Consider the following 23,393-nt stretch of genomic DNA (forward strand, 5'->3'; position numbering starts at 1 on the left):
AGTGAAGAGGAAAGGGCTGTTATTTCTCTGGACTAAGCTGAAGTTTGAATCTAAAGTTTTTGCTTTGAGTTTTTCTCTCCTTTCACTTTACAGTCCACGCTCTCTCGCTCTCTCGCATACACACACTAATATATATATATATATCCATGTTTATTTGTCATAGTTTCCACCGACTAGACCCAACAGCAGATTGAAGTTGAGCACGGCTTTGTGGTATTTCCTTTTTTGAAGATTTTTTTCCGGGCTGTTTTTGAACTGGCTCCATGTAACTAACACACACACACACACACACACACCGAGGTTACACCCAGTTGGTTCCTTCCCGAGGGTAAATTCTTAGGATTCGCAGCTTCCAAACAGCCGATTTCCTTTCCTTGCAGCTGGGAGGGCAGGTTCCCTGGCTGCTGCTCCTGTGCTCACTGGCTGCCACTACTGGACCTTCCCCAGGAGGAGTCAGTCGCTTCACTTCTAAGGAAAGTGCTTTTCCTTGGTCCCTCAAGGCAAACAAGGGGGAGACAGGGAGGGGAGAGAAGGGATCCGGGATCAGCAGGATGCTCCGAGGCAGCGGCAGCAGCTGGGCTCTGGAATCCCGGCCCGGCGAGTCACCCCGTTAGGAGGCCCCGCCAGCACCCCGGCCCGGGGGGCAGCCGCGGCAGCAGCATGGGCAGCGGCAGCAGCAGGAGGAAGCGGAGCTGCAGCCCCGGCGCGGATCGGCCCGGCAGGCGGGGCAGAAGCAGCAGCGCCCCCAGCGGGCAGGGCGAGGAGGCCAGGGGCAGCCAGGCGCCCGCCCCCACGGAGCTGCCCAGCAGCAGCCTGCGGCGGCCGCAGCCGGCGGAGGACTCGGACTGGGAGCTGCTGGAGGAGGTGCTGGCTGAGTGCGAGGAGCCGGGCGCGCTGCCCCCCACGGCCCGGGGACCGGCTGCCCCCAGCCCGGGCCCGCCTCGCCGGGGGCCCGCCGGGGACTCCTGGGCCGGCCACGACCGGCACCCAAGGGCGGCGGCGGCGGCGGCAGCAGCAGGGAGCGGCCGGGGCAGCGGTGCCGCCGGAGGGGACCAGCCGGTAAGTGACACCCCCACCCCGAAAGGGGACCGGGAGCGGAGCCCAGGCAGCGAGATGGAGGAGAGGCAGGGCCCAGCCAGCCTGGCCCCGGGCCCCACTAACCCGTCCCCCCAGGGCCCCAGCGCCCTGGGATCCAGCCAGCCCAGCCCTGGGCCCCACTAACCCGTCCTGCCAGGGCCCAGCGCCCTGGGATCCAGCCAGCCCAGCTTCATGGGGCCCATCGCCCTGGGATCCAGCCAACCCGGCCCCGGGCCCCAGTAACCCATGCCGCCGGGGCCCATCCCCCCAGGACCCCATCGCCCTGGGATCCAGCCAGCCCGTCCCGCCAGGGGCCCATCGCCCTGGGATCCAGCTAACCCAGCTTCATGGGGCCCATTGCCCTGGGATCCAGCCAGCCTGGTCCCAGGCCCCAGTACCCTGTCCTGCCAGGGCCCATCCCCCCTGGGGCCCATCCCCTGGGATCCAGCCAGCCCAGCCCCCCGGGGCCCATCCCCTGGGATCCAGCAAGGGGTGCTAGAACAGTTTTTATAGTGGGGGTGCTGGTGATGGAAACCCTGTATTTGGTGTTTGTTATACTACCTCAACGACAGGGGGTACGGCAGCATCCCCAGCAGCCCTAGTTCCAGCACCATTGGATCCCGCCAGCCCATCCATCCAGGGCCCCAGCCAGCCAGAGTCAGTTCCTCCTGGGGCCCATCACCCTGGGATCCAGCCAGCCTGTACCCATGGGCCCCCTGTAACCTGTCCCCCTGGGATCCAGACAGCCCATCCTCGCAGTTCCCCCCTAACACATCGTCCCAGGGTTCATCACCCAGGGATCCAGCCAGCCCAACTCCCCCAGGAGCCCACTCTACCCCCCTGGCCTGGGGCCCATTGTCTGGGAGGAAAGCCAGCCCACCCCCAGACCCCAAGGGTGAAGGTGCCAGACAGCCCATCCTGCCCCTGGTGTCCCCTCTGGCCCACCCCCAGGGCCCCATCAACCCATGCGCTTGGGATCCAGGGAGCCCTCCAGGATCCCATCTAATCCATTGCCCTGAGGATCCACCTAGCCCCATCCCTCACTTGGACTCCCATTCTAACACCATGCCCTCAGGTCCAGCCAGCCTGCCCCCCTTGGAAGTCCCCCTATAACCTATCACTCATTTCCCTTGCAGGTCCCCTATCTATTTAATTTCTTCTGGGAGTCCTAGCTAGCCTGCCTCCATGGGAGGGGTGTCCCAACCAGCCCAGTTCCCTGAGTTCAATGCAGAACCAGTTCCTATAACACAGGGGTCAGCAACCTCTGGCACACAACTCGCCAGGGTAAGCACGCTGGCGGGCCAGGCCAGTTTGTTTACCTGCTGCATCAGCAGGTTCAGCTGCTCACGGCTCCCACTGGCCGCGGTTCGCCACTCCAGGCCAATGGGGGCAGTGGGAAGCTGCGGCCAGCACATCCCTTGGCCCATGCCGCTTCCCGCCACCCCCATTGGCCTGGGATGGCGAACCGGGGCTAGTGGGAGCCATGATTGGCCAAACCCGCTGACGCAGCAGGTAAACAAACTGGCTTGGCTCGCCAGCGTGCTTATCCTGGCGAGCCACGTGACAGAGGTTGCCGACCCCTGCTATAACATCTGCAGATCTGCATCCCAAGCTATAGGGCTCTCCCCTTTCTATGGGGACATTTGCATAGCTTAATTTGCCCATTTTTTCATTTAATCCTTTTACTTCTAGTTGTAGCTCCTTCTCCATCTCTCTTAGTTGTTTACGTCCTTCAGCTAAAGTTGTGGGGTGAACCCTTAGATAGTTCTCTTTCTGTTGCTGGTTCTCTACTTAGGCCCTGTGTACATTAGAAAAGTCTATCATTGTAATATCAGTCGACGTAGCCAGTGGTTTGCCAAGCTATAGCATAGTCAGTTCTTTTTATCTTTCCTGACAAATCATTCCCTGCAGCCCTTTTATCATTTCTGTTGCTCTTCCCCAAATTCCTTCTCTCTTTTAGGGGAAATATAATCATGAAAGGGTCATGCCAGTCTCAGTTTTCTGTGCTCCATTAAAAGGTTTTTTCCTCCTTTAATTAATTCCTTGTAAAAGAATCCTAGTGTCATTAAATAAAGCATACAGCACAGCTCACATTTTTTCTTTGTTCAGTCATGTAAGCAATAGTTTTGAACCTGAACACATACATACATACAGATAGATAGATATAGATATAGAACCTTTTAATGTTTGCCAGTTCATTTCAGTAACAATGGTACCATCTTAAAAAAAAAAAACACACACCACACCAACACCTCAGTCTTATTCTATACAGCAACTATTGAATTTTCTTGTGAATAGAGCTGAAATTAACAGGGCTCTCTTCCTATCCAACAAAGACAACATTAACTTCAATTTCTGTATCACCGTAGCATGATACCCAGGGCACCAAGAACAGTGATCTGTTTGTTAGATGCTGCTGCAGGTGGGACTACAAAAATTGTGGGAATACACTGATTGATTGAATTCTAAATATTTGTTACTGTTTTTTAGAGTACTTTCCCCATCAGATGCCTAACAACTTTTAGGTTAGGCTAAATGGAAGCTTAAAGCCCTGACAGTCTCACTTTAAGATTATATTCCTATTTCCATTGTAAAACTGTTTTTGCAAGGGATAATGATAACTTTGATATAAATTTCCTAACAGAGTAATTATTTTGTCAACAATAAGCATGGGCACATTAAAAAAACAACAAAAACCACACCTCAAAGCGAAGTCTTATTTAGACATCACGAAAAAATAGAGGTTCAATATCCTCTTTGAGTGTGTTTGAGTTATAAGAACAATTTAAAAATTAAGCCTTGATCCTAGAACCATTACTCACATAATGGGATTGCTCATGAGTGAGAATTACTTGACTTCACTTGTTAATCTTTACTCATGTAAGGGCTAGAGGATACGGCTCTATATTTTTGTTCTCCCCTAACAATATTGGTGGTGGTGCACTCAAATATTGGTGGTGGTGTTTTTAAAAATAAGACAGCTCAGTTGAAATTTGGCTGTTATGTGTAGGCTTCTTTTTAAGTAGCTACGTTTTTACTATTCTGTATATTCTTATTTATAACATAAATTGGCAAACTACAGTAAGTCATGACAGGTAATGAACAGGGTTACTTTTTTTTTTATAAAAAATAAACCAGAGAAAGTTAATCCATAAGAGTAGGTATTAGTAAAATGCTGAACTGACAAATCAATAAAGGTCCATGAAATGAAGAATTAAGGCTGAAGCAGACATGTCTGAATTCATCTAATTAAGTCTAAGTGGATACATGCATATACTGATATGTGATACCATGCACTATTTTTAGCCTTTTACAAGATGCTGCTGAAACTCCTTGCAGTATTTATCTAACCCAGTACCTTTCTGCCCTCTCCAACTCACTTTTGCCAGTATGCCTCTCCTTCACAGATATGCTCAAGTATTCTAAAGGTATTAGCCATTCACCTAATATCTTTTTCATATCTTTTCTATAATTTCTGATACCAGCCCTAGTGGCTATTCATATCAATTGGATATTTCACTTAAATATTAGTGAAGAATGTTGACATCTACACTATCATCATTAGGCTTCAGAGTTAGCACCACACAGATAAATCAAGGTCAATTCACATCTCTCAAAGCACTAGTTTCAGGCTAACTCTCTACAGACAAGATTCTGATCCTCTGACTCATGATGAGACCTGCATGATGACAACGCCTTGGAGAGTAAGGTGGTACTCAGGGTAGGAGAGGAGGGCACCGTCTGGCCCTAAGACAGGTCTGCATTGGATTGAACAGAATACTTTTAAATTACAGCATACAGTCTGCAGAAAGTGAGGAGCCACAAGAAACACCCCAGTGGTTGAAGGCACCCATGGACAGAGGCTTGTGCACCATTGGCTTAGAATAGTGAGGAGGCTAAGATACAACATGATTGGCTACCATGACTTCGAAGTTGTCAGCTTGTATCTACACCAATAGAAAGAAGGGTTTTCAGTTATGTTAACCTAACTCAATTGAGCTAACACAATTGACAAAAGCACTCTTAACCCCTCCTCTTCCTCTCCCTGCCCCCAAGTCATTTGAAGAGAAACAAACAATTACAGGGGCTTTGCAAAGAGAATTAACTCTCAGGTTAGGTCAGGGGTTTTCTCCTTTGCAACCTGGAGCATTAAGCATTTTCATCTGAAATTTCAAAGCAGTTCTCATACATGGACTGGTATTATTCTGATTATGGAGATAGAGAAACTGAGGCTAGCAGCAGAGTTAGGAATAGAACCCAAATCTCCCAATTCTTATTCTTTTGGGACCCCTGGATCACTCTGACAGCAGTCACCATTCCTTTTTAAAAAAGCAAGGAGTCCTTATGGCACCTTAGTACATTTGTTAGTCTCTGAGGTGCCGCAAGGACTTCTCATTGTTTTTGCTGATACAGACTAACACGGCTACCACTCGGAAACCATTCTTTTTTAAGCTTCCATTTAATTTCAGCCACCCACTCACCCATCTAGAGCTTGAGCGATCACTCTTGTTTTTCTGTCTCACTTTTCTTTGCTCAGCTCAAAAAGAATATTTGTGGTTTTACAAAAGCTGCTATAGTACAGTACATGATGGCAACTCTCTATGGAAACCAGAAAGGACTGTGATGCCATGGCCTCATTCATCACGCTCCTGGCTTCCTAACATGGAAAAATGTGCAAGCAATTTTTTTTTTAAATAGCTTTCTGCAGTGTTATAGTAGCACCTACTTAATAGAGACATAAAGTGATTACAATACAGCACTGCATATGGGATGGTATAGTTAATGGTAGTACACAATACTTAGTAGTCACAGTCCAATGGATTGTAATGTACTTTTAGAAATCTGATTTGGTCAGAAAGGTAGTGTATCCTTTTTACATCCAGATAAGTGCCCTTTCAGTAGATTTGTGTGAAACAGTGTCACCTTGTGGCTGGTTAGCTAAATCTTATTTACACTCTATTTCGTATGGATAGTCCAAAGAGACATTTTTCATTGCACACAGGTGTGTGCACATGTACACACACACTTTTTTATAGCTACTTTTACATTGTCACTAAATAGTGTTCCTTTTCTTGTTGAAACACTTTTTAAAAGTGAATAAAATATATTGTTTATTTCGAACACTATTAAATATCATTTTCAACATTTAAAAAGTTATTGTTAGTAGTCGAACGTGCCCTCAAGTCAAGTCCCTCATTCCATGACCAAAAGACTAGAAAACATACTGTACGGAACTATCCTGCGTTGGCAGAGAAATGGATTAGATGACCTAATAAATAGAGCTTTTCCAGCTCTAACATCTGTGATTCTATCAACTCCTAGCTACAGCTGGGGGAATGATTGGATGGAAAATCCAAACAAACAGATTTTTCAAACTGCGCAACTCCCCTTGTTAATTTCCAGAGTTAGATCTTGATGATTCACTTTTTTTATGTGTGGATCACAAGCCCCTAGTTTTAACACAAGTTAGCAGTTTGGCCAGTGGACAAGCAAACCGGTAGTTGTGTTATAATCTTAACTAAAAAGAATGCTGCTTTCAAAGAGCTTATGTCATCACAGCACAGCTGTGCTGCACTCACCCTGACAGCTGAACAGAATGGCCACCAGGACACAGAGGTGTTTTTTCTACCAATATCACTTTCTGGTCTTTACAGAGAGTTTGGTTCACTTTGCTGCTTCTGTACTATAAATGATTGCTGATCTAAAGCAAAAAAAATGGAGGGAGGGGAGGAGGAGGTCTATCAGAAAAAATTCTAGCTCTCAAACATTTTAGAGGAAGGATTCTCTGGGAGCTCCCCATATTCTTCTTCATTTCCCGTCAGCATCTGTCGTAACACTCCTATGCTGACTTCAGTGGAGTTTCACTGCAGGGATGAATCTGATCTACTGAGTTCTAATGATTTGTATCCCAGCCAAACTCAGCACCATGTGCCAAAACCTTCTTCCCAACCTGGAAATAGGATGGAAAGAAAACAAGGAGGAGGCTCTGCAGTCTGGCTGAGAATTAGAAAGAGGCTAAAAGCCGCATCACACGATGCTGACATGATTTAACTTTTCACTTCACTGAAATAGGAGAGGTGCCAAACAACCCAGTGATTATTCATTTAGCTGCAGGACAGGGACCCACTAGTATTGAAGCCTTGTGCATCACGTTAACCCACATAAAACATTAATGTAAGTTACCTGCTGCATGTGCACCATACAAATTACAACTAACATGAGCACACCTGGGTGGAGTTAGATTTCATTCTATGTCTATTCCATGCCATACTCAATGGGACATCTCATGCCGTGTGACCTGAACTACTGCTAAGATCGTCTCCTTCTCCTGGTCATTCTGACCGTGTCATCTTGCCCATCTGGGATGAACTGGGATCAGATAGAAGCATGGGTAGAGACCTGAAGGTGTAGACTATATTTTACCTTCCTCTCTTCTGTTTCCCAGAGCTTTTCTTGAGGCAGTAGATTACATAGTAGTAGATACCTGCATATACTAATACACATTTCTCTTCAGAAACAAGTGTTGCCGCTGAAAGAGGTCCTTACAAAAGGTAGCATAGGTGCTGGAACTAGAGGTGCTGGGAGAGCTGCAGCTCCCTCTGGCTTAAAGTGCTTTCCATTATATACAGGGTTTACAGTTTGGTTCAATGGCTCTCAGCACCTCCACTATACAAATTATTCCATCACCCCTGGAAGGTAGGAGCTAATTTTGCATTGTGAAGCAGGTTTTATTAACCAGAGACAGTCCTGATGACTAATTAATTCTCTCTTCCGCCCACATAACACGTACAGCTCACAGTGTGGAAGAGTTAGCCACAGGGGGAAAAAAATAAATAAATTATACAACAGATTTTAACACACCCTTAAAACATCCAGCATCCTCCTGCCTAGAAAAGTGTTGGAAGCTGGGAATGTTGGCTACATTCTCCCAGAGCTAAGAGCAGAGTCAAATGCCCCTAGAAGTGTATAGTCCCATTCAGTGCTCATGATTAAGGCTATGCCTACACTGCACACCTTACAGCAGCACAGCTCTTCCACTATGGCAGGGCCGTTGTAAAGTACTCGGTGTAACCACTCTGTCAGCAAGAGAGCTCTCTTGCCAACAAAATCAAATCACCCCCCAACAAGGGGTGGTAGCTTTGTCTCTCACCGACAAAGCACTGTCCAGACTGGCACTTTTCATCGTTAAAGGGGGTTATTTTTTTCACACCCAAGTGACAAAAGTTTTACTAACGAAAGTGCAGTGTAGGCATGGCCTAATACTGTCGTTGGAATGAAGTGCTCTTTGCTGCTTTACCACTGGGGGGTGAGAGTCATACCTGCTTGTGCAAGGAGCTGCACCCTCTCTGTCCACTGAGGGAGAGCAGGCTGTGTTTTCAGTACTGCCTTCTCACAGGCGTTTGCATGGGATGCCAGCTTTGTGCTGTTGTGGGGCAAGTCACAGGGCCCTTCTACTCCCCAACCCAGAACAGTGCTGCCCATTCTTCGGGTGCCATTGTGGTCGTCTGTAGTGGAGGGGATGATGTGATGTTAAGCACCCCTTTGGCAGAGTGTCTTCCTCCCACAGTCCTGCACCAGGAGTTCAGCAGGTGGCTCTGGCCCTTTGTCTCTAATGAGACTCTCCTGCACGCCAAGATCATGGTATGTTCCACAGCAGCAGAGACAGGAAGGGGCACTCGGGTTCTCCACTCTGAGACTGCTCCTTACACCATTCCCACCAATACCTTGTCCCTTTGGAGAGTCAGGGGGGAGCAGGTTTCTCTTTTCTTCCATAAAATGTGTAGATGGTGCCAAAGTACCAGAGCAAATTCTCAATTTCTCCACACAACCCCGCCAATGGGCCTCTCACTGACTCATGCGACTGCTTCCTATTAGTCTAAGAAGTCTTCTCAGGCCAAACAGAGCGTTGCAAAAGAAAAATAAACAACCTTTCGGTGGCCTGTGTGAAAGAAGCTGGGGCCAGATTGTTAAAGATCTTTAGGCACTGAACTACATCTTTAGGCACCTAAAGGCCTTTACAAATCTGGTCCTTGGTTGCTAATGGACCAGTGCCACCATCACTCAATTGCCTACCTTGTAAACCCCTAACAGAGAGGCCAAAGATTTGCAAGGTCACAAGTTCCAGACATCCATCCCAGCCTTGAGGCAGTCATTACTCACAACTTGTCTGCACACACTTTTTTCACTAGCGTAACTAAATCAGTATAAAAAACAGCTGTAGTGAAGTCAGCGTAACCCCCTCACATGGACACAGCTTATCCACATAGAACTGCCTCCAGGCAAGGGGGTTGCACAGATCTAACTGAATTGGGGTTGAGCTCAATTTAGTTAACTTGGCGCAAAACAGCATGTAGAGCAGCCCTTACTGAGCTGGAATTAAACAGGTGACTAAGGGTATGTATGATTACACTGTAATCACGGCATGCGAGTGTAGCTCAAATAGCGATAATGCTAGCGGGGCTAATCTAGCTAGCTTGGGCACCGGAACAGTTGTGGCAGTGCCCGCTTCAGCGTGGGTTAGTCCTGTGAGTAGACTACCCGTGCTTCTGTCGCTTCACTGTTCAGGTACCCAAGCTACCTAGATTAAAGGTATATCGACACTACAAGTGCTACAGTGTAGACACGTACTACAGTGACAGAAAGGGTTGTTCCATCGCTGTAGTAATTCCATCCCCTGGAGAGGTGGGCTCCCCTCTATCTAGCTGCATCTGCAGAGGGGGTGAGTCACCCTGTGCTGCACAGGGCATGACATTTTTCACAGTCCTGAGCAATGTCGCTAGGTCAAGCTAACGTTTTAGGTGTAGACCAGGCCTAAAGCTAGCTCAGGTGTGTCTTCCTGAGCTGCAGTCACACCCACTGTAGGCATATTGTAATGTAAGGTGCTGCTCCCGATGAAGTAATCTCTCAAACTATCTGGGCCTGAAAAAGCCAAGCAAAGCTGAATCACAGGCTGTAAGCTGGGTAGGAGGCTTTAATATTATGCTATTTCCCCCTCCCCCCCCCCCCCTTTGCAGTCTCATTTTTCCCAGGAAAGCCTTTTCTCTTTCCTTCTCTGGAGACAAAGCTACTTTTTCATTTTCCTGCAAAGAAAATGAAAGCCAAGGCCAAAGTCTGCTCACCTTATGCAGGTTTGTCCATTTTGCATCAGCTGGACCCTTCCCCTGAATCAGGTGAACTCCTGGGAATCAAGATTGGCCGATTCAGGACCATCATTGAATTTTTAAAATTGGCCTGGCTGGGTGTGAGTGTTATTGGAAGCCACCCTCCTGTGAGAGCAGAAAGACGGAAGGAATTGGAGGAAAGAAAGATGAAAAGGAAAACACTGTCCTTGACATTGTTCCAATAGCACAGCACATCTGGCGAGGCTGCTGAATTTTCATTTTATTACAAATCAGCATCATTGAGCCTAAACAAACTCCCGGGTCTGATCATGCCTGCATTCACATTTGACTGGCCTCTAACTCTGTGCTTTGTAAACCCCATGTGAAGGGTGGGTCTCTAGTCCCTCTCTAATTAAAGAAAAGATGAACTGAGAATGGGAAACTCTCCCACACCCAATTCATTTCTTGTCTCACTGACAGGGCCGGCTCCAGGGTTTTTGCCGCCCCAAGCAGATTGGGTGTGGTGGGGGGGTGAGGGAGAGCCGCTATCGTGATCAGCTTTACCACCGCCGCTTCAGTCTTTGGCAGCTGGTCCTTTGCTCCGAGAGGGAGTGAGGGACCTGCTACCGAATTGCTGCCGAAGAGCCAGACGTGCCGCCCCTCTCCGTTTGCCGCCCCAAGCACCTGCTTGCTGGGCTGGTGCCTGGAGCCGGCCCTGCTCACTGAAAACATGAACATCCAACGCAGCATGCTTCCTGCAATCACTGTGCAATTAACACTCTGTAAGCAAATCTGCATAGTCAGTAACACGGAAGGACGTGCTTCCATTTAAAAAAATAAAATAAATGGAAATGCACTGTAAGACTGCAGCATTGCAGAGGGTGTTCTGTATGACTCCTGCATTGCTTGGTTCCATCCTGCTCTCCACTCGCTCTTTGCAGTAACATCCCCAAAGTGTACATTAACCAGAACTGGAAAACAAGGAGAAAACATATTTGTAACTAGGATTTCCCCTCACTTGTATCCACTGTCCTTTTAAATTGCTTTTCATGAACATTTGTGTAGGTCAAGTTTCATCCTTTGACAGAAAATGAATGTTGGGCCTGGGCCAAGATTTCTAAGGGTCACAGATAAAATCAGCTCTCAGCAAGACAGTTGGTGCCAGCAAGGGGCACAGCGATACCAACTAACTACAAGTGCCAGTTGTAGGAGCGATTCCTGGTTTGTATGTGGTGGGAAATGCTTCTCCTCAGGGACATTTTCAGACTAGTCAGATGAGAAGAATCAGGACAGCTTTCTTTTAACTTCTCTTTAATCACATTACTGCTCTAGGCCTCAATTTACCCATCTTTGAACTGGGCATTCTAATGTTCACAGGGAAATTAAGAGGCTTAATTAGTTAATATTTAATGATTCCAGATCTGCAGATCAAAGACACCCAGGTTCCTTAGATGCTGAAGGTGACCTAGTGAGGCTTTCATAACTAAAAAACAACAGGTCTGTTTCTTACACCTTGGGCACCTTGATTGCCTTCATTGAGGTTGCATAGAGTGCTAAGGCAGGGCTAATGTGGCTCGTCACATGCAAAGGTAGCTATATATTTGCAAATGTTTTATTTCAAATATGACAACACTGCTCCATTTATTCTTTCCTAGGCCTCCTTAACAAGAAGCATGCAGGACCCAGAGAACAACAACTCCGCCAGTGAGTAAGTAGCATGTCAATGTGATGTTTCGCAGAAAGGCAGGTCTTCCTCTCACGTTACATCTTTAGCACCAGGGTGTGACAGTATCAAATCACTTGTGGAGCCTCTAGTCCATCCCTCTGCTAGGGCAGGATTTCCCATGTTGTACATTGCCTAGTGCAGGGGTCAGCAACCTGCGGCACGCGTGCCAAAAGGCAGCACGCGAGCTGATTTTTAATGGCACATTGGAGTCCCAGCCGCTCAGCCTGCTCAGCCCCCTCAGTTCCGTTCACCCAGGCCGGCAGTGGGCTGAGTAGGGGCAGCAGCTGGGACCCCAACTAGCAGGAACTAGCTGACGGAACCCCAGAACGGCGGCCGCTCAGCCCGCTGCCAGTCTGAGGTGTGTCTGCCTGTAGTGTATTAAAATTTCACCCCGTAGGAATGTGGTACTTCCGGAGCACCAGGACTGGCAGCCATAAGTAGTACACCGTTAGTAGCACATTTCTATGGGAAGAAATTTAATACACTATACTTGGATAGGGAAGGCTGTGCCTCCCCAAACAGCCTGCCCCCTAGCTGCCCCCCTCAGAACCCCTCCCATTCAACCCCCCTGTTCCTTGTCTCCTGACCGTCCCGTCCCGGGACCCCCTGCCCCTTTACTGCCCTTCTCAGAACCCCCCACCCATCCAACCCCCCCGTTCCTTGTCCCCTGACCACCTCATCTGCCCCCCCCCGGGATCCCACCCCCTCCATTCAAGCCCCCCTGCTCCCTGTCCCCTGACTGCCCCAACCCCTATCCACACCCCCAACCCCTGACAGGCCCCCTGGGACTCCCACACCCATCCAACCACACCCTATTCCCTGTCCCCTTACCATGTCGCTCAGAGCATCAGGACTGGCAGCCCTAAGTAGTACACCGTAAGTAGCACATTCCTATGGGGAGCAATTTAATACACTGCACCCGGCCCCGCTCAGCCCGCTGACAGTCTGGAGTTCTCAAAATATGTGCTCCTACCCCTTATCAAAAATTACACTACAATCAACTTAAAAACTTGGTTTGTATATTACAGTAATCATTAAAAAAAAGTATGTTAATAAATACATAGGTTTGATGAAAGAGTAGTTGTACTTATGTGCCTGTGCTTAATTTGTGTTTTCAATGATTCACCTGCTTAAAAAAAAAAACCTCGCCTGTCTTGCACCCCCAGAAAGGGCATCTTGCACCCCAGGTTAAGAACCACTGCACTAAACTGATAAGATCTGCATTTTAATTTAATTTTAAATGAAGTTTCTTAAACATTTTAAAAACCTTGTTTACTTTATATACAATAGTTTAGTTATACAATATTGACTTAGAGAGAGCTTCTAAAAACGTTAAAATGTATTACCAGCACGCGAAACCTTAAATTAGAGTGACTAAATGAAGACTCAGCACATCACTTCTGAAAGGTTGCTGACCCCTGGCCTAGTGTGTTTCTCAAGCAAAGGAACTCCTGCCATTTTTCCTTGTGGGAGATTAATCCACAGCCTAATGCGTCTTGATAACAGGAAATTTTCCTTGTATTTAGTTTAACTTGTCCTGTCTCACATTGTATCCTATTTACTGTGTATCCTATGGCCTCTCCATAATTGCTCTTCCTCCTTGGCATTAACACCCTTAAATAGATGTAGTCTCCTCTCCTGTTCCCCTTCCTCAGTTAAATTAAACATTTGCTTCTTTTCAGCTTCTCTCACTCTGTCGGTCCACTCTGCCCTGTAAGCATTTTTGTTGCTGTTCTCTAAACTCCCTCCAAACTGTTAATATTTTCCTAGTAATGAGGTGACTAGACATGAGCACAGTATTCCTGGTGCAGTTGCGCCTTTTTGTGCTGATCTGCTCCACTGCAAACTCCTGTCTTGTATGTTGCACGCTATTGGCCCTTTTCCTGTCTGCATTATTGCTTTCCAGTTTTCTCCCTCCCACTGAATAGCTGTGTTTTGAATTCTTTCCCCCCCAGGTGTGTTGACTTGCTATTTTCCAAATCAGTGGAGCCCACAGCTGTGTGTACATTATGTACAGTGCATACCATTGGCAGGTGTGCCAATTGGGGAGGCGGGGGGAGACACAGCTCCATGGGGGTGAGTGAAAAAGGGGTAGTTTGTCCCAGAGTGCCTGTTTGAGAGGCCCCCAAGGTAAATGGCATTGTGACCTGGCAGGGTCGTGAAGGAGAGCTGCAGGGCCAAGTTTCAGTGAGTGACTCCTGCCAGGCCAAAGCTGAGTGGCGCTGCGATCCCATTCGCCAGGTCACAATGCCTGGAGTGGTGAGCTGTGCCTGAGTTTGTGCTCATGACTCAAACCATTGCTGAGGGGCTAATGTGGTTGTGTGTACCAGGTGAAAAATGTCTGGGGTTTTCCCATTCCAAGTCAGGAGGTATCACTGCAATGGAATAGACTGAGCTCAGACAGTTACAATTCCTGATCCTCAGCCACCTAGCACCAGGGTAAATTAGAGCAGCTGGCGACCTACTTTAACTTCTGCACCACTAGTTACAGTGTGGGATCAGCATAGTAGAGCTCTGCTTCAGCAGACCCAGTCCCATCCATGCCCCACCCCCAAAATTCCCCGGACACACCCCGTCTCTTGCTTAACACTGGGACTGGCTGCTACTAGAGCAGCCAGCTTTCTTCCACCCAAGAGATCTCCTGTGCAGGGGGAATGCTCTACCATCTCTGGCTATTTTAAGCAGCACAAAGTGGCCTTAGCAAACCAGAGAGCTCAGACCTTTAGAGTAGAGTAATTTCTGAGGAGCCATGTTCTATTTCTGCAGGACAATATAGGTTTCATCCCTATTAAACTCTAGTGCACATTTCCATGAGGGTTGGAGGAAGAAAATAAAGGCTATGGGGCTGTTTGCTTTTTTCCAGCCATTGTCCTAGCCCATTAGTGTTACGCTCCGCCCTGTTCATTCATGATTGTTTAAAAAGAAAAAGTTGACAGCTGATGTATTTTTCAGTATGTTGGATTTTTTCTTTAGAGAGCCTCTCTCATCCTAAAGGTCACCATGAAGACTAAGGCCGTGTCTACACTATCACTTATGGCGGCAAAAAACTTATGCTGCTCAGGGGTGTGAAAAAACACACCCTGAGCAACATATGTTTTGCCAGCAAGAGTGGGAACGTGCACAGCGCTATGTCGAAGAGAGAGCTTCTACCACCGACACAGCTACCGCCGCTTGTTGGAGGTCGACAGGAGAGCTCTCCCATTGGCATAGAGCAGCTACATGAGAGACCTTCCAGCGGCACAGCCTGCAGCAGTAGAGCTGTGCCACTGGAAGGTGTTTTGTGTCGACAGCCTCAGACATCAGGAATAATTAGAAAAAAAAGTTATGTTATCACTAATGGAAACAATTAATGTTTTGTAGGTTTTGAAATGGAGTCTTGGAAATTTTGCCAGGGGCTGTTTCTTATCCATCATTCAACATTCCTATAAAACTAGCAGAGGGCTGGTCACATGATGAGCTATAATCAATAAATCACATGCCAGTTGTGGGTTCAAATCATATTTCTAGGTAAGGTAATAAAGGTAATAATTGGAGATATACCAATCTCCTAGAACTGGAAGGGACCTTGAAAGGTCATCGAGTCCAGCCCCCTGCCTTCACTAGCAGGACCAATTTTTGCCCCAGATCCCTAGGTGGCCCCCTCAAGGATTGAACTCACAACCCTGGAAACTACATTTCCCTTTCCTATTATGAAGTATTTGGGCCCCGCACATTGCTTTTAAGTGTTTCTCCCATCTCCTATTTACTACATGGAAAAAAAACGCACCAAATAATTTCCACTCTGTCAAAAGAAGGAAATTGAATGAAGGAATCAAGAGAAGACTCATTTGCTAAATACCTGTTGGTGCCAGTAGAACTTGTGGTTGAAGAAACTGTGCAAAGTAAATTAACTGCCTCTCGGGTGGGAAATTCACATATCTGCCATGCCAGTTGGCCTGTTTGAAAAATAAAGCCATTGACGACATCTGCAGCTCCTGACATTTACACAGCCAGATCAGGGCACTTTTTTTCCAAATGGACAACTAGACAGATGAGAATTTTTTATATTATAAGGATTGACATACAATCAGTGCAATGCTGTGGGCAAAACTGCTCCAAAGCAATTACTGCAGGACTGTGATTGCCAGCAGGTGCATGTCCCTTTCAGCAACACTAGGAATGAATTCTTGTTCATAGCGAAGAACTCTAGTCTACCAACGAAAACTATTGAGGTACAAAAACATTGAATCAATAGAAACTTCTGTTAGAGAAGAGTTCTCAGGGATCCTCACTGCAGTTCTAATTCAGTGTGCTCCACACCTCTTCCTGTCCAGCATATGAACTATCCGTATGGTTTCATCTGGCAGACATGCCCTTGGTTTTCCTCTGAAAAAGATGCTATCAGCAATGCAGGCCATTCGTCCCTGCTTTCACACCATTGACTTGGATTTACCAGTCCCACGTGTGTAAACTTATAGGCACTAGGTATCAAGTCCCATTTGCTGGGATGTAGTTGAAGCCAGGCTAGTTGGTATGAAAAACCTCTCTGCTTAAGTACCAAATACACAGGATATGAAGAAATCAGCTCTTTCCTGTTTGTTTTTTTCCACTAACACCAAAAATAAACCCACTTCAGGGAAAGCGCTACAAAAACCCATTTCACTGAATGAAACACAGGGCCCAGCAATACCCACCTGCAGGTATAGTCAGAATTGAGAGCTCTGGAAAATTTAGTTTAGTTTATTGAGAACAAAGTCTCTTGTGGATTAAACCATTTTACCTCGTAGTGACATTCCTCTGCAGCACAGCACTAGCGGTAACGTAGGGTCACAGAAATAGTCGCTTCATACAGCATTGTACGAACATTTATGAACTAATGTCCCCAGCACTGCTGGGGGCTAGGTACATATCATCCCTCATTGACAAATGGGGAAAGTGAGGCACAGAAGCAGATGGATTTGCCTGATGCCACAGAGGAAGATAATGCGAGAACAAGGAGTAGAATACAGGATTTCTTGATTAATCCAGTATTGTTGACCCCAAGAGTTCAAAATTATGCCATTTTTTTTTTCAAAAGGCTTTTTATTTTACCACATGTGCACCGGCCCCCTGACAGCATCCCACAGTACCTCCGTGCCCCAGACCCCTAGCAGGTTCCTGTCTCTGGCTTGCAGGGGGCTCGCTGTGCTCTCGTAGGGGGCTGAGGCCACTACTCAGATAAAGAGGGCATGGGGGAAGAAGTTGTTTCTGCTGTGCTGCACGTGCTCCTAGGCTCTGCCCCACACAGACACACACCCATACTAGGGGTACAGGAATTGTGCCCCTGAATCACTGGGGTAATGCTGCATGCAATATTTGGGGAGACAGTTACTTCCATATTTAATTATGTGTGTGCTGTTAAACACTATTAGCAAGATGGAGCCTCTTCTTTAGGGCCAAAGCTGGCCCCATGTCCCCCTATGCTTTCTGGGGGCAAGAGGACACAGGGAGTGCAAGATTGTGAGCACTCAAGAGAACACAAGGCTAGAGGCCCAGGGTCTTTGCCCTCCAGCTCTACACGGTTTCAAAAGAATGTGTAGATCTACAGCCCGGAGAGGCTCCAAGCTGCCTGCCCAACAGACTGCTGTCTGCTCTGTGGAGTGGTAAAACAGGCCTACCAGGTAGAGTTAACTGTTTGTGGTAACTTTTGCAAGGTCAAAACCTCTCCACTGTTCTCCCACCCCTCCTAGCTCAGGCAGGAAAGGGCAGGAGTGAATTCTAGGATTGTCAGCATACATAACATGAACATTCCACTTCCAATTATACCATCGAAAATCATTCCAGTTTCTTCTCGGTGCTTGTTTCAGTAAAACTATTTTCCCATGTTTATTCCTCCCTCCTCCGCCCCCCCACTGTTCCTCACACCTTCTTGTCAACTGCTGCAAATGGACCATTTTGATTACCACTACAAAAAGTTCTCTTCTGCTGGTAATAGCTCACCTTAACTGATCACTCTAATGAGAGTGTGTATGGTAACACCCATTGGGGGGGGGGGGGTGTGAGTGAGTGAGATATCTTCCTACTGTGTTTTCCACTGCATGCATCCGATGAAGTGGGCTGTAGCCCACGAAAGCTTATGCTCAAATAAATTTGTTAGTCTCTAAGGTGCCACAAGTACTCCTGTTCTTTTTGGGATACAGACTAACACAGCTGCTACTCTGAAACCTGTCAGAAATCATTGTTACCCAAAGATCACTAATGAGCACCACATGTCTTTTGGGTCAGAAAACTAAGGCCTGCTTACCATTACAGAATCCATGGTTCAGTAAGATGGATGGGTTTGTTTTGACTTTTGCACACACAAATAATGATGTTTCTCATTCCCTGTTAGGGATAAGGGGCTTACTATGTCTCTCAGAGCTTGATTTTCTTTTACAGTAAAGATACTTCATTGTCTCATCCTATAGGTTTCCAGTCAGAAGTAACAAGAAGCCAGAGATGCAATCCCCAATATCGTACGATTACTCTGAAGAAGAGCTCATGGCGAGTATTGAACAAGAATACTGCCGCTGAGAGCCCGTGCTGTACGATCATAGCTGACAGTGGCACATATGAGCAAGGGTTCTGCCAACAAAATAACCCCACACACAGTGAGATTGTTCTGAAGAAATGGAGAAGTCGAGAATGAAATGAGAGAGAATGTTACCATTCAGGAGGCTGTTAGCATAGGCGGCAGGTTTGTATAATTTTTGGTGGGGCCCAAAATGGTGGTGCCCCCCCGCTCCCGCCCTGTAAGCCGATATAAAATGAAGCTACAACGCGTCAGTGCCACAAGATTACAAGGGTCAATTAAAAGTGGAAAGTCAGAAGCAGCACTTGCAACAAAATATAATACTGTATATTGAAGTAGGCATCTGTTGTGATGAAGTGGGAATGTTCTTAATATTTTCTCTGAATACTGTGTGGGTGCCTCAGTTTCCCCTGCAAGATGCCAACTGAAGGTGTTGGGGACAAAGAGATCAGGTGGCCTCCTTGTCCAGAAGAGACACAGAGGCCAGAGGAGGGAGTGTCAGTTTGGAGCTGGCTGGGGAAATGGGGAGAGACCCAGAACTTGGTTCTGGGCTCCCTACCCCCCAAGATGGACCTGACAGAGGGGTTCTGTTTTCTGTACCAACAAGCTCTGTTTAAACTGTGTTCCCGTCATCTAATAAACCTTCTGTTTTACTGTCTGGCTGAGAGTCACATCTGACTGCAGAGTTGGGGTGCAGCGACCTCTGGTTGCCCCAGGACCAGCCTGGGCAGACTCACTTTGGAAAGTGCATGATGTGGAAGGGCATGCTGAATGCTCCGAGGTCAGACCCAGGAAGGTGTAAACTTCTTGCCCTGGAGACAGTATGCTCCGAGAGAGGAGGCTCCCCCAGAGTCCTGACTGGCTTTGTATGGAGATGTTCCAAAGCATCACAGCATCCCCTTCCACACCGTGCACTTCCCAGAAGTCCGCACAGGCACTGAGACTCCCTCCTCCGGCCTTTGTCTCTTTTCCAGGCATTAGGAGGCCACCTGATCTCTCTGTTCTCCAACACCTTCAGTTGGCACCTTGCAGGGGAAACTGATTTGGGAGAAATGAAGTAAAAGCTGCCCAAACCGAGCTTGAGCACTCCTGAATTTTGAGGTGTTCAAATCTGGAAGGCAGGTGCTGGGGGTGGGAGAGGGCTGTGGGCTCCATGGGGGAGCATGGCAGCAACTGTCTGGAGCTGCATGGAGCCAGATACGCTGGTCTGAGTGGCACAGTAAGCGGTTTGGGGGTTGGTGAAGAGGTAGGGAGTTCCGGGGGGCAGTCAAGGGACAAGGAGCAGGGGGAGTTGGATGGGGCAGAGGTTCGAAGGGGCAGTCAGGGGACAGGCAGCAATTGGATAGGCATGGGAGTCTAAGGTTTATCAGGGGACAGGTAGGGGGTGCGGTCCTGGGGGGGGGAAGTTGGGTGGGGTCTCAGGAGGGGGCAGTTGGGGACAAGGAGAAGGGAGGCTTAGATAGGGGCTGAGGTCCCAAGGGGCAGTTAGGGGCAGGGGTCTCAGGAGGGGGTAATTGGGGAACAAGGACCAGTGGGGCTTAGATAGGGGGTGGAGGTTCTGGGGGGCAGTTGGGGCAGGGGTCTGGGGAGGGGGCAATCAGCGGACAGAGGCTGGGATTCAAAGGGCTCTGGGCTGCTGGCAGCCGCGGGGATCCCAGAGCCCTTTAAATCCCAGCCCCGGCTGGGAGTCAGAGGACTCTGGGCTGCCTGCAACCGCAGGGAGCCCAGAGCCTTTTAAATCCCAGCCGGGGCCGGGAATCAGAGGGCTCTGGGCTGCCCGCTGCGGCGGGGAGCCCAGAACCCTTTAAATCTCAGCCGCGGCCGGGAATCAGAGGGCTCTGGGCTGCCTGCAACCGCGGGGAGCCCAGAGCCTTTTAAATCCCAGCCGCAGCCGGGAATCAGAGGGCTCTGGGCTTCCCGCTGCAGCAGGCAGCCCAGAGCCCGCTGGGTCCCGGCCGCGGCTGGGATTTAAAGGGCTCTGGGCTGCCTGCAACCGCGGGGAGCCCAGAGCCTTTTAAATCCCAGCTGCAGCCGGGAATCAGAGGGCTCTGGGCTTCCCGCTGCGGCGGGGAGCCCAGAGCCCTTTAAATCCCAGCCGCGGCCGGGAATCAGAGGGCTCTGGGCTTCCCGCTGCGGCGGGGAGCCCAGAGCCCTTTAAATCCCAGCCGCGGCCGGGAATCAGAGGGCTCTGGGCTGCCTGCAACCGCGGGGAGCCCAGAGCCTTTTAAATCTCAGCCGCTGCTGGGATTTAAAGGGCTCTGGGCTGCCTGCAACCGCGGGGAGCCCAGAGCCTTTTAAATCCCAGCCGCAGCCGGGAATCAGAGGGCTCTGGGCTTCCCGCTGCAGCAGGCAGCCCAGAGCCCTCTGATTCCCGGCCGCGGCTGGGATTTAAAGGGCTCTGGGCAGCCCCGGCGGCGGCGGCGGCAGCGGCGGGGGGCGCTCCAAGCAGGGGAGAAAAAATATTGGTGGGACAGAGCCCCTGCTTGGGATTTATTCATGGGGCTAAAGCCCCAGAGCCCCATATAAGTCGGCGCCTATGGCTGTTAGTATTGTAGGACTTCGAAGAACTCCTCTTTGGCAAGTGCTGAGCAAGAGCACTGATTAACGAAGGAACCCTCACTGACCAGTGAATAAAAGCAAAGTGGTGGGGAAAAAATAAGATCATATTACATTCCTCTTGTAAATTAATATTTAAAAGCTAGTTTCCAAGTAATACTTGTGTATGAAGTCTTGAATGTATTGCAAGGTTGAGATGTGCCATTCTGACAGAGTGATTTCAGTCAGAGAAGTGCAGCAAATCATTTGAATAAATACTTACTTGATAGGATATATCCAAAATTTACTTTTCCTGACACTTAGCTATGGGTCAAATTCAGACCTACGGTAAGCAGATTACAACTCTATACACCAGGTCTGAATTTGCCCCACATTTTTTTTTATTATTAAATATTCCACAGTACAGAAAAAGGGAGGGAAGCGAATCAATCATTCCACACTTAGGCTGCAGGATCTAAGAGTTCAAATCCGGTGACGGTGAAGCCTTGTACTTTTAAATTAAGGTTTCTGGTGTGTGTAGGGTTTTGTTTTGGTTTTTTTTTTTTGGAGCCTGATGTACTTGGAGTAGCTGCTTATTATCAGAATTAGAAAAAATAACTTTTCTGTCCTCCGATGGAACATAACACATGTCAGATGAAATCTCAAAGGCAAATCAGTGAGGCACATTCTAATTGGAACAGTGGGATACACCTTAAGATGTCAAGGTTTGACTTTCCTTTTGTACTTTGGTGTATATTTCACAAATATCTATGTTCCATGTAATTCTCAATAAAAGGCAAAAGTATCAGTTTGAGAGAGACAGGGTGATCAATCTTCTGTCCCCCTAACTGTTATTTTTTCATGGAGATATCCAGTAGGATTTTTAATGAGTTATCACCGCATATGATTTTTTCTTCCTAATGAGGCATCTAGTTTTAGTTTTTCCTCCAGATTACATAATGAGGAACCTGTGGCTATCTCCAGGTTGTCATGTTCTCCTAGCCAATGTGGCAGAGCACAGATGTCTACATACTGGTTCATAGTCCTCCCCTGCTCAGTGCTTCTTCAGCACACTGATAGCCTTTTAATGAATCTTCCAAGAATATGAAGATAGCAGAGGCAAAGTGCATCTATAAGGGGATGTGCACAATTCTAGAAGGATGGAGAGGATCACACAGATAGCACAAAACCCCCTACTGACCAATTTGGATAAGAAACAGTGTTCCAAAAGATGTCCCGCTCATGTACTCAGATGGTGGGTATCATTGTGGTGTGAACCTTACATAGAGAAGGACAGAAAGGTTCCTGTTGGAGGTCTGCTGTGGTACCCAATCAGACGGAAGTTATACTTAGGGCATGTTAGTGCTAATATGCTAAATAAGCTAAAATGTGACTTTAAAACTCGCCATGTGGGGACACTGACTGCGCACTAAGAGCCCTCATGCAGTTTAGCCAAAGTGCATTATGCTCCTGAGCACAAAGGCACTCAGTGCACAATATGAGTGCCTACACAGGGAGTTAATGAAGAGCTAGTGCAGGCTCCCCCCCGCCATGTATGTACACCCTTAATAAGAGGGAATGGGGGGATGAAAAAAAGAAAGGTAGCCTTTCAGAAAGCCATGTAAGTTTAAAGCCTAGGGCAGCACACTGGTTCTTGAATAGCTTGGTATATCCAGAAATATCCTGCTGTTAGTCAAAAGATATATGTGCAGGGGTTGGGGGAGGTAGAGTAGCATATTAGGAGTAGAACCACACACAAAAATAGAAAATATGGGAATAACTAGTGCTTGAGTAGAAACAACACATTCAATAATATTACCATGTGTGAAAATTACACAAAAGCAATTACATGAATTTATATGACCAAGGTCAGTATTCTATTACATTGGCCAGAATTAAATTAAACAAAATTAATCTCCAATAACCTGCCATGATAGCAAGCAAAATTATATCAGAGTGAGAATACATAGTGCATTTTTTGTAGAGAACACAAAAAAGTATGAAAATTTCTAAATCTAGTAGCTATACATACCCATGATGCCGCATGCATGGTGTGTCCCCTTTTTGTTCAGACACTAGCCAACTTTTAGATTTCTATGCTATCCAGGTTTCTTCCTTTAGATTGGGGCTGTTCTTGGACAGTCACACAGGGCCAGATTCTAAGGGGTGCCCAGTATGTGATAGGCACAGATGGGGGAGGAAGCCACAGAGGAACTGGTTGTGGCTTTCTGGTTCTGGGGCCTGGCCTACTTTAGGATCACCACCAAGCTGCTTTAAACTATGGCAGCTGGTTGCGGCCTCCAGGGTTCATTTTACCAGCCATGAATAGCTGGATGAAAGTCCCCCTCTGGCCACACCCCAATATAACATTGGGGAGGCTGGAGAAAGGTGGTACCCGTCAGTTGGGGACTGCTCGGCTGGAAAA

General features: G+C 47.7%; 1 protein-coding gene across 2 annotated transcripts; it reads left to right on the plus strand.

Annotated features, from left to right (window-relative positions):
• The first annotated feature begins 320 nt into the window (after positions 1 to 320).
• Positions 321 to 21,776, plus strand: CYS1 (cystin 1). 2 transcript variants are annotated; one of them, XM_045010938.1, is made up of 4 exons: positions 321 to 1,059; positions 11,834 to 11,882; positions 18,330 to 18,577; positions 20,972 to 21,776. In XM_045010938.1, the coding sequence occupies exons 1-3, from the start codon at positions 661 to 663 to the stop codon at positions 18,548 to 18,550; spliced, it is 669 nt and encodes a 222-aa protein (XP_044866873.1). In that variant the 5' UTR covers positions 321 to 660; the 3' UTR covers positions 18,551 to 18,577; positions 20,972 to 21,776. The 2 variants fall into 2 exon arrangements, with proteins under 2 accessions (XP_044866873.1, XP_044866874.1); XM_045010939.1 differs by lacking the exon at positions 20,972 to 21,776 and having other exon boundaries at positions 11,834 to 11,886; positions 18,330 to 18,704.
• Positions 21,777 to 23,393: the final 1,617 nt, after the last annotated feature.

The sequence above is a fragment of the Mauremys mutica genome, chromosome 3 (genome assembly GCF_020497125.1).
Source record: "Mauremys mutica isolate MM-2020 ecotype Southern chromosome 3, ASM2049712v1, whole genome shotgun sequence".
Taxonomy (NCBI): domain Eukaryota; kingdom Metazoa; phylum Chordata; order Testudines; family Geoemydidae; genus Mauremys; species Mauremys mutica.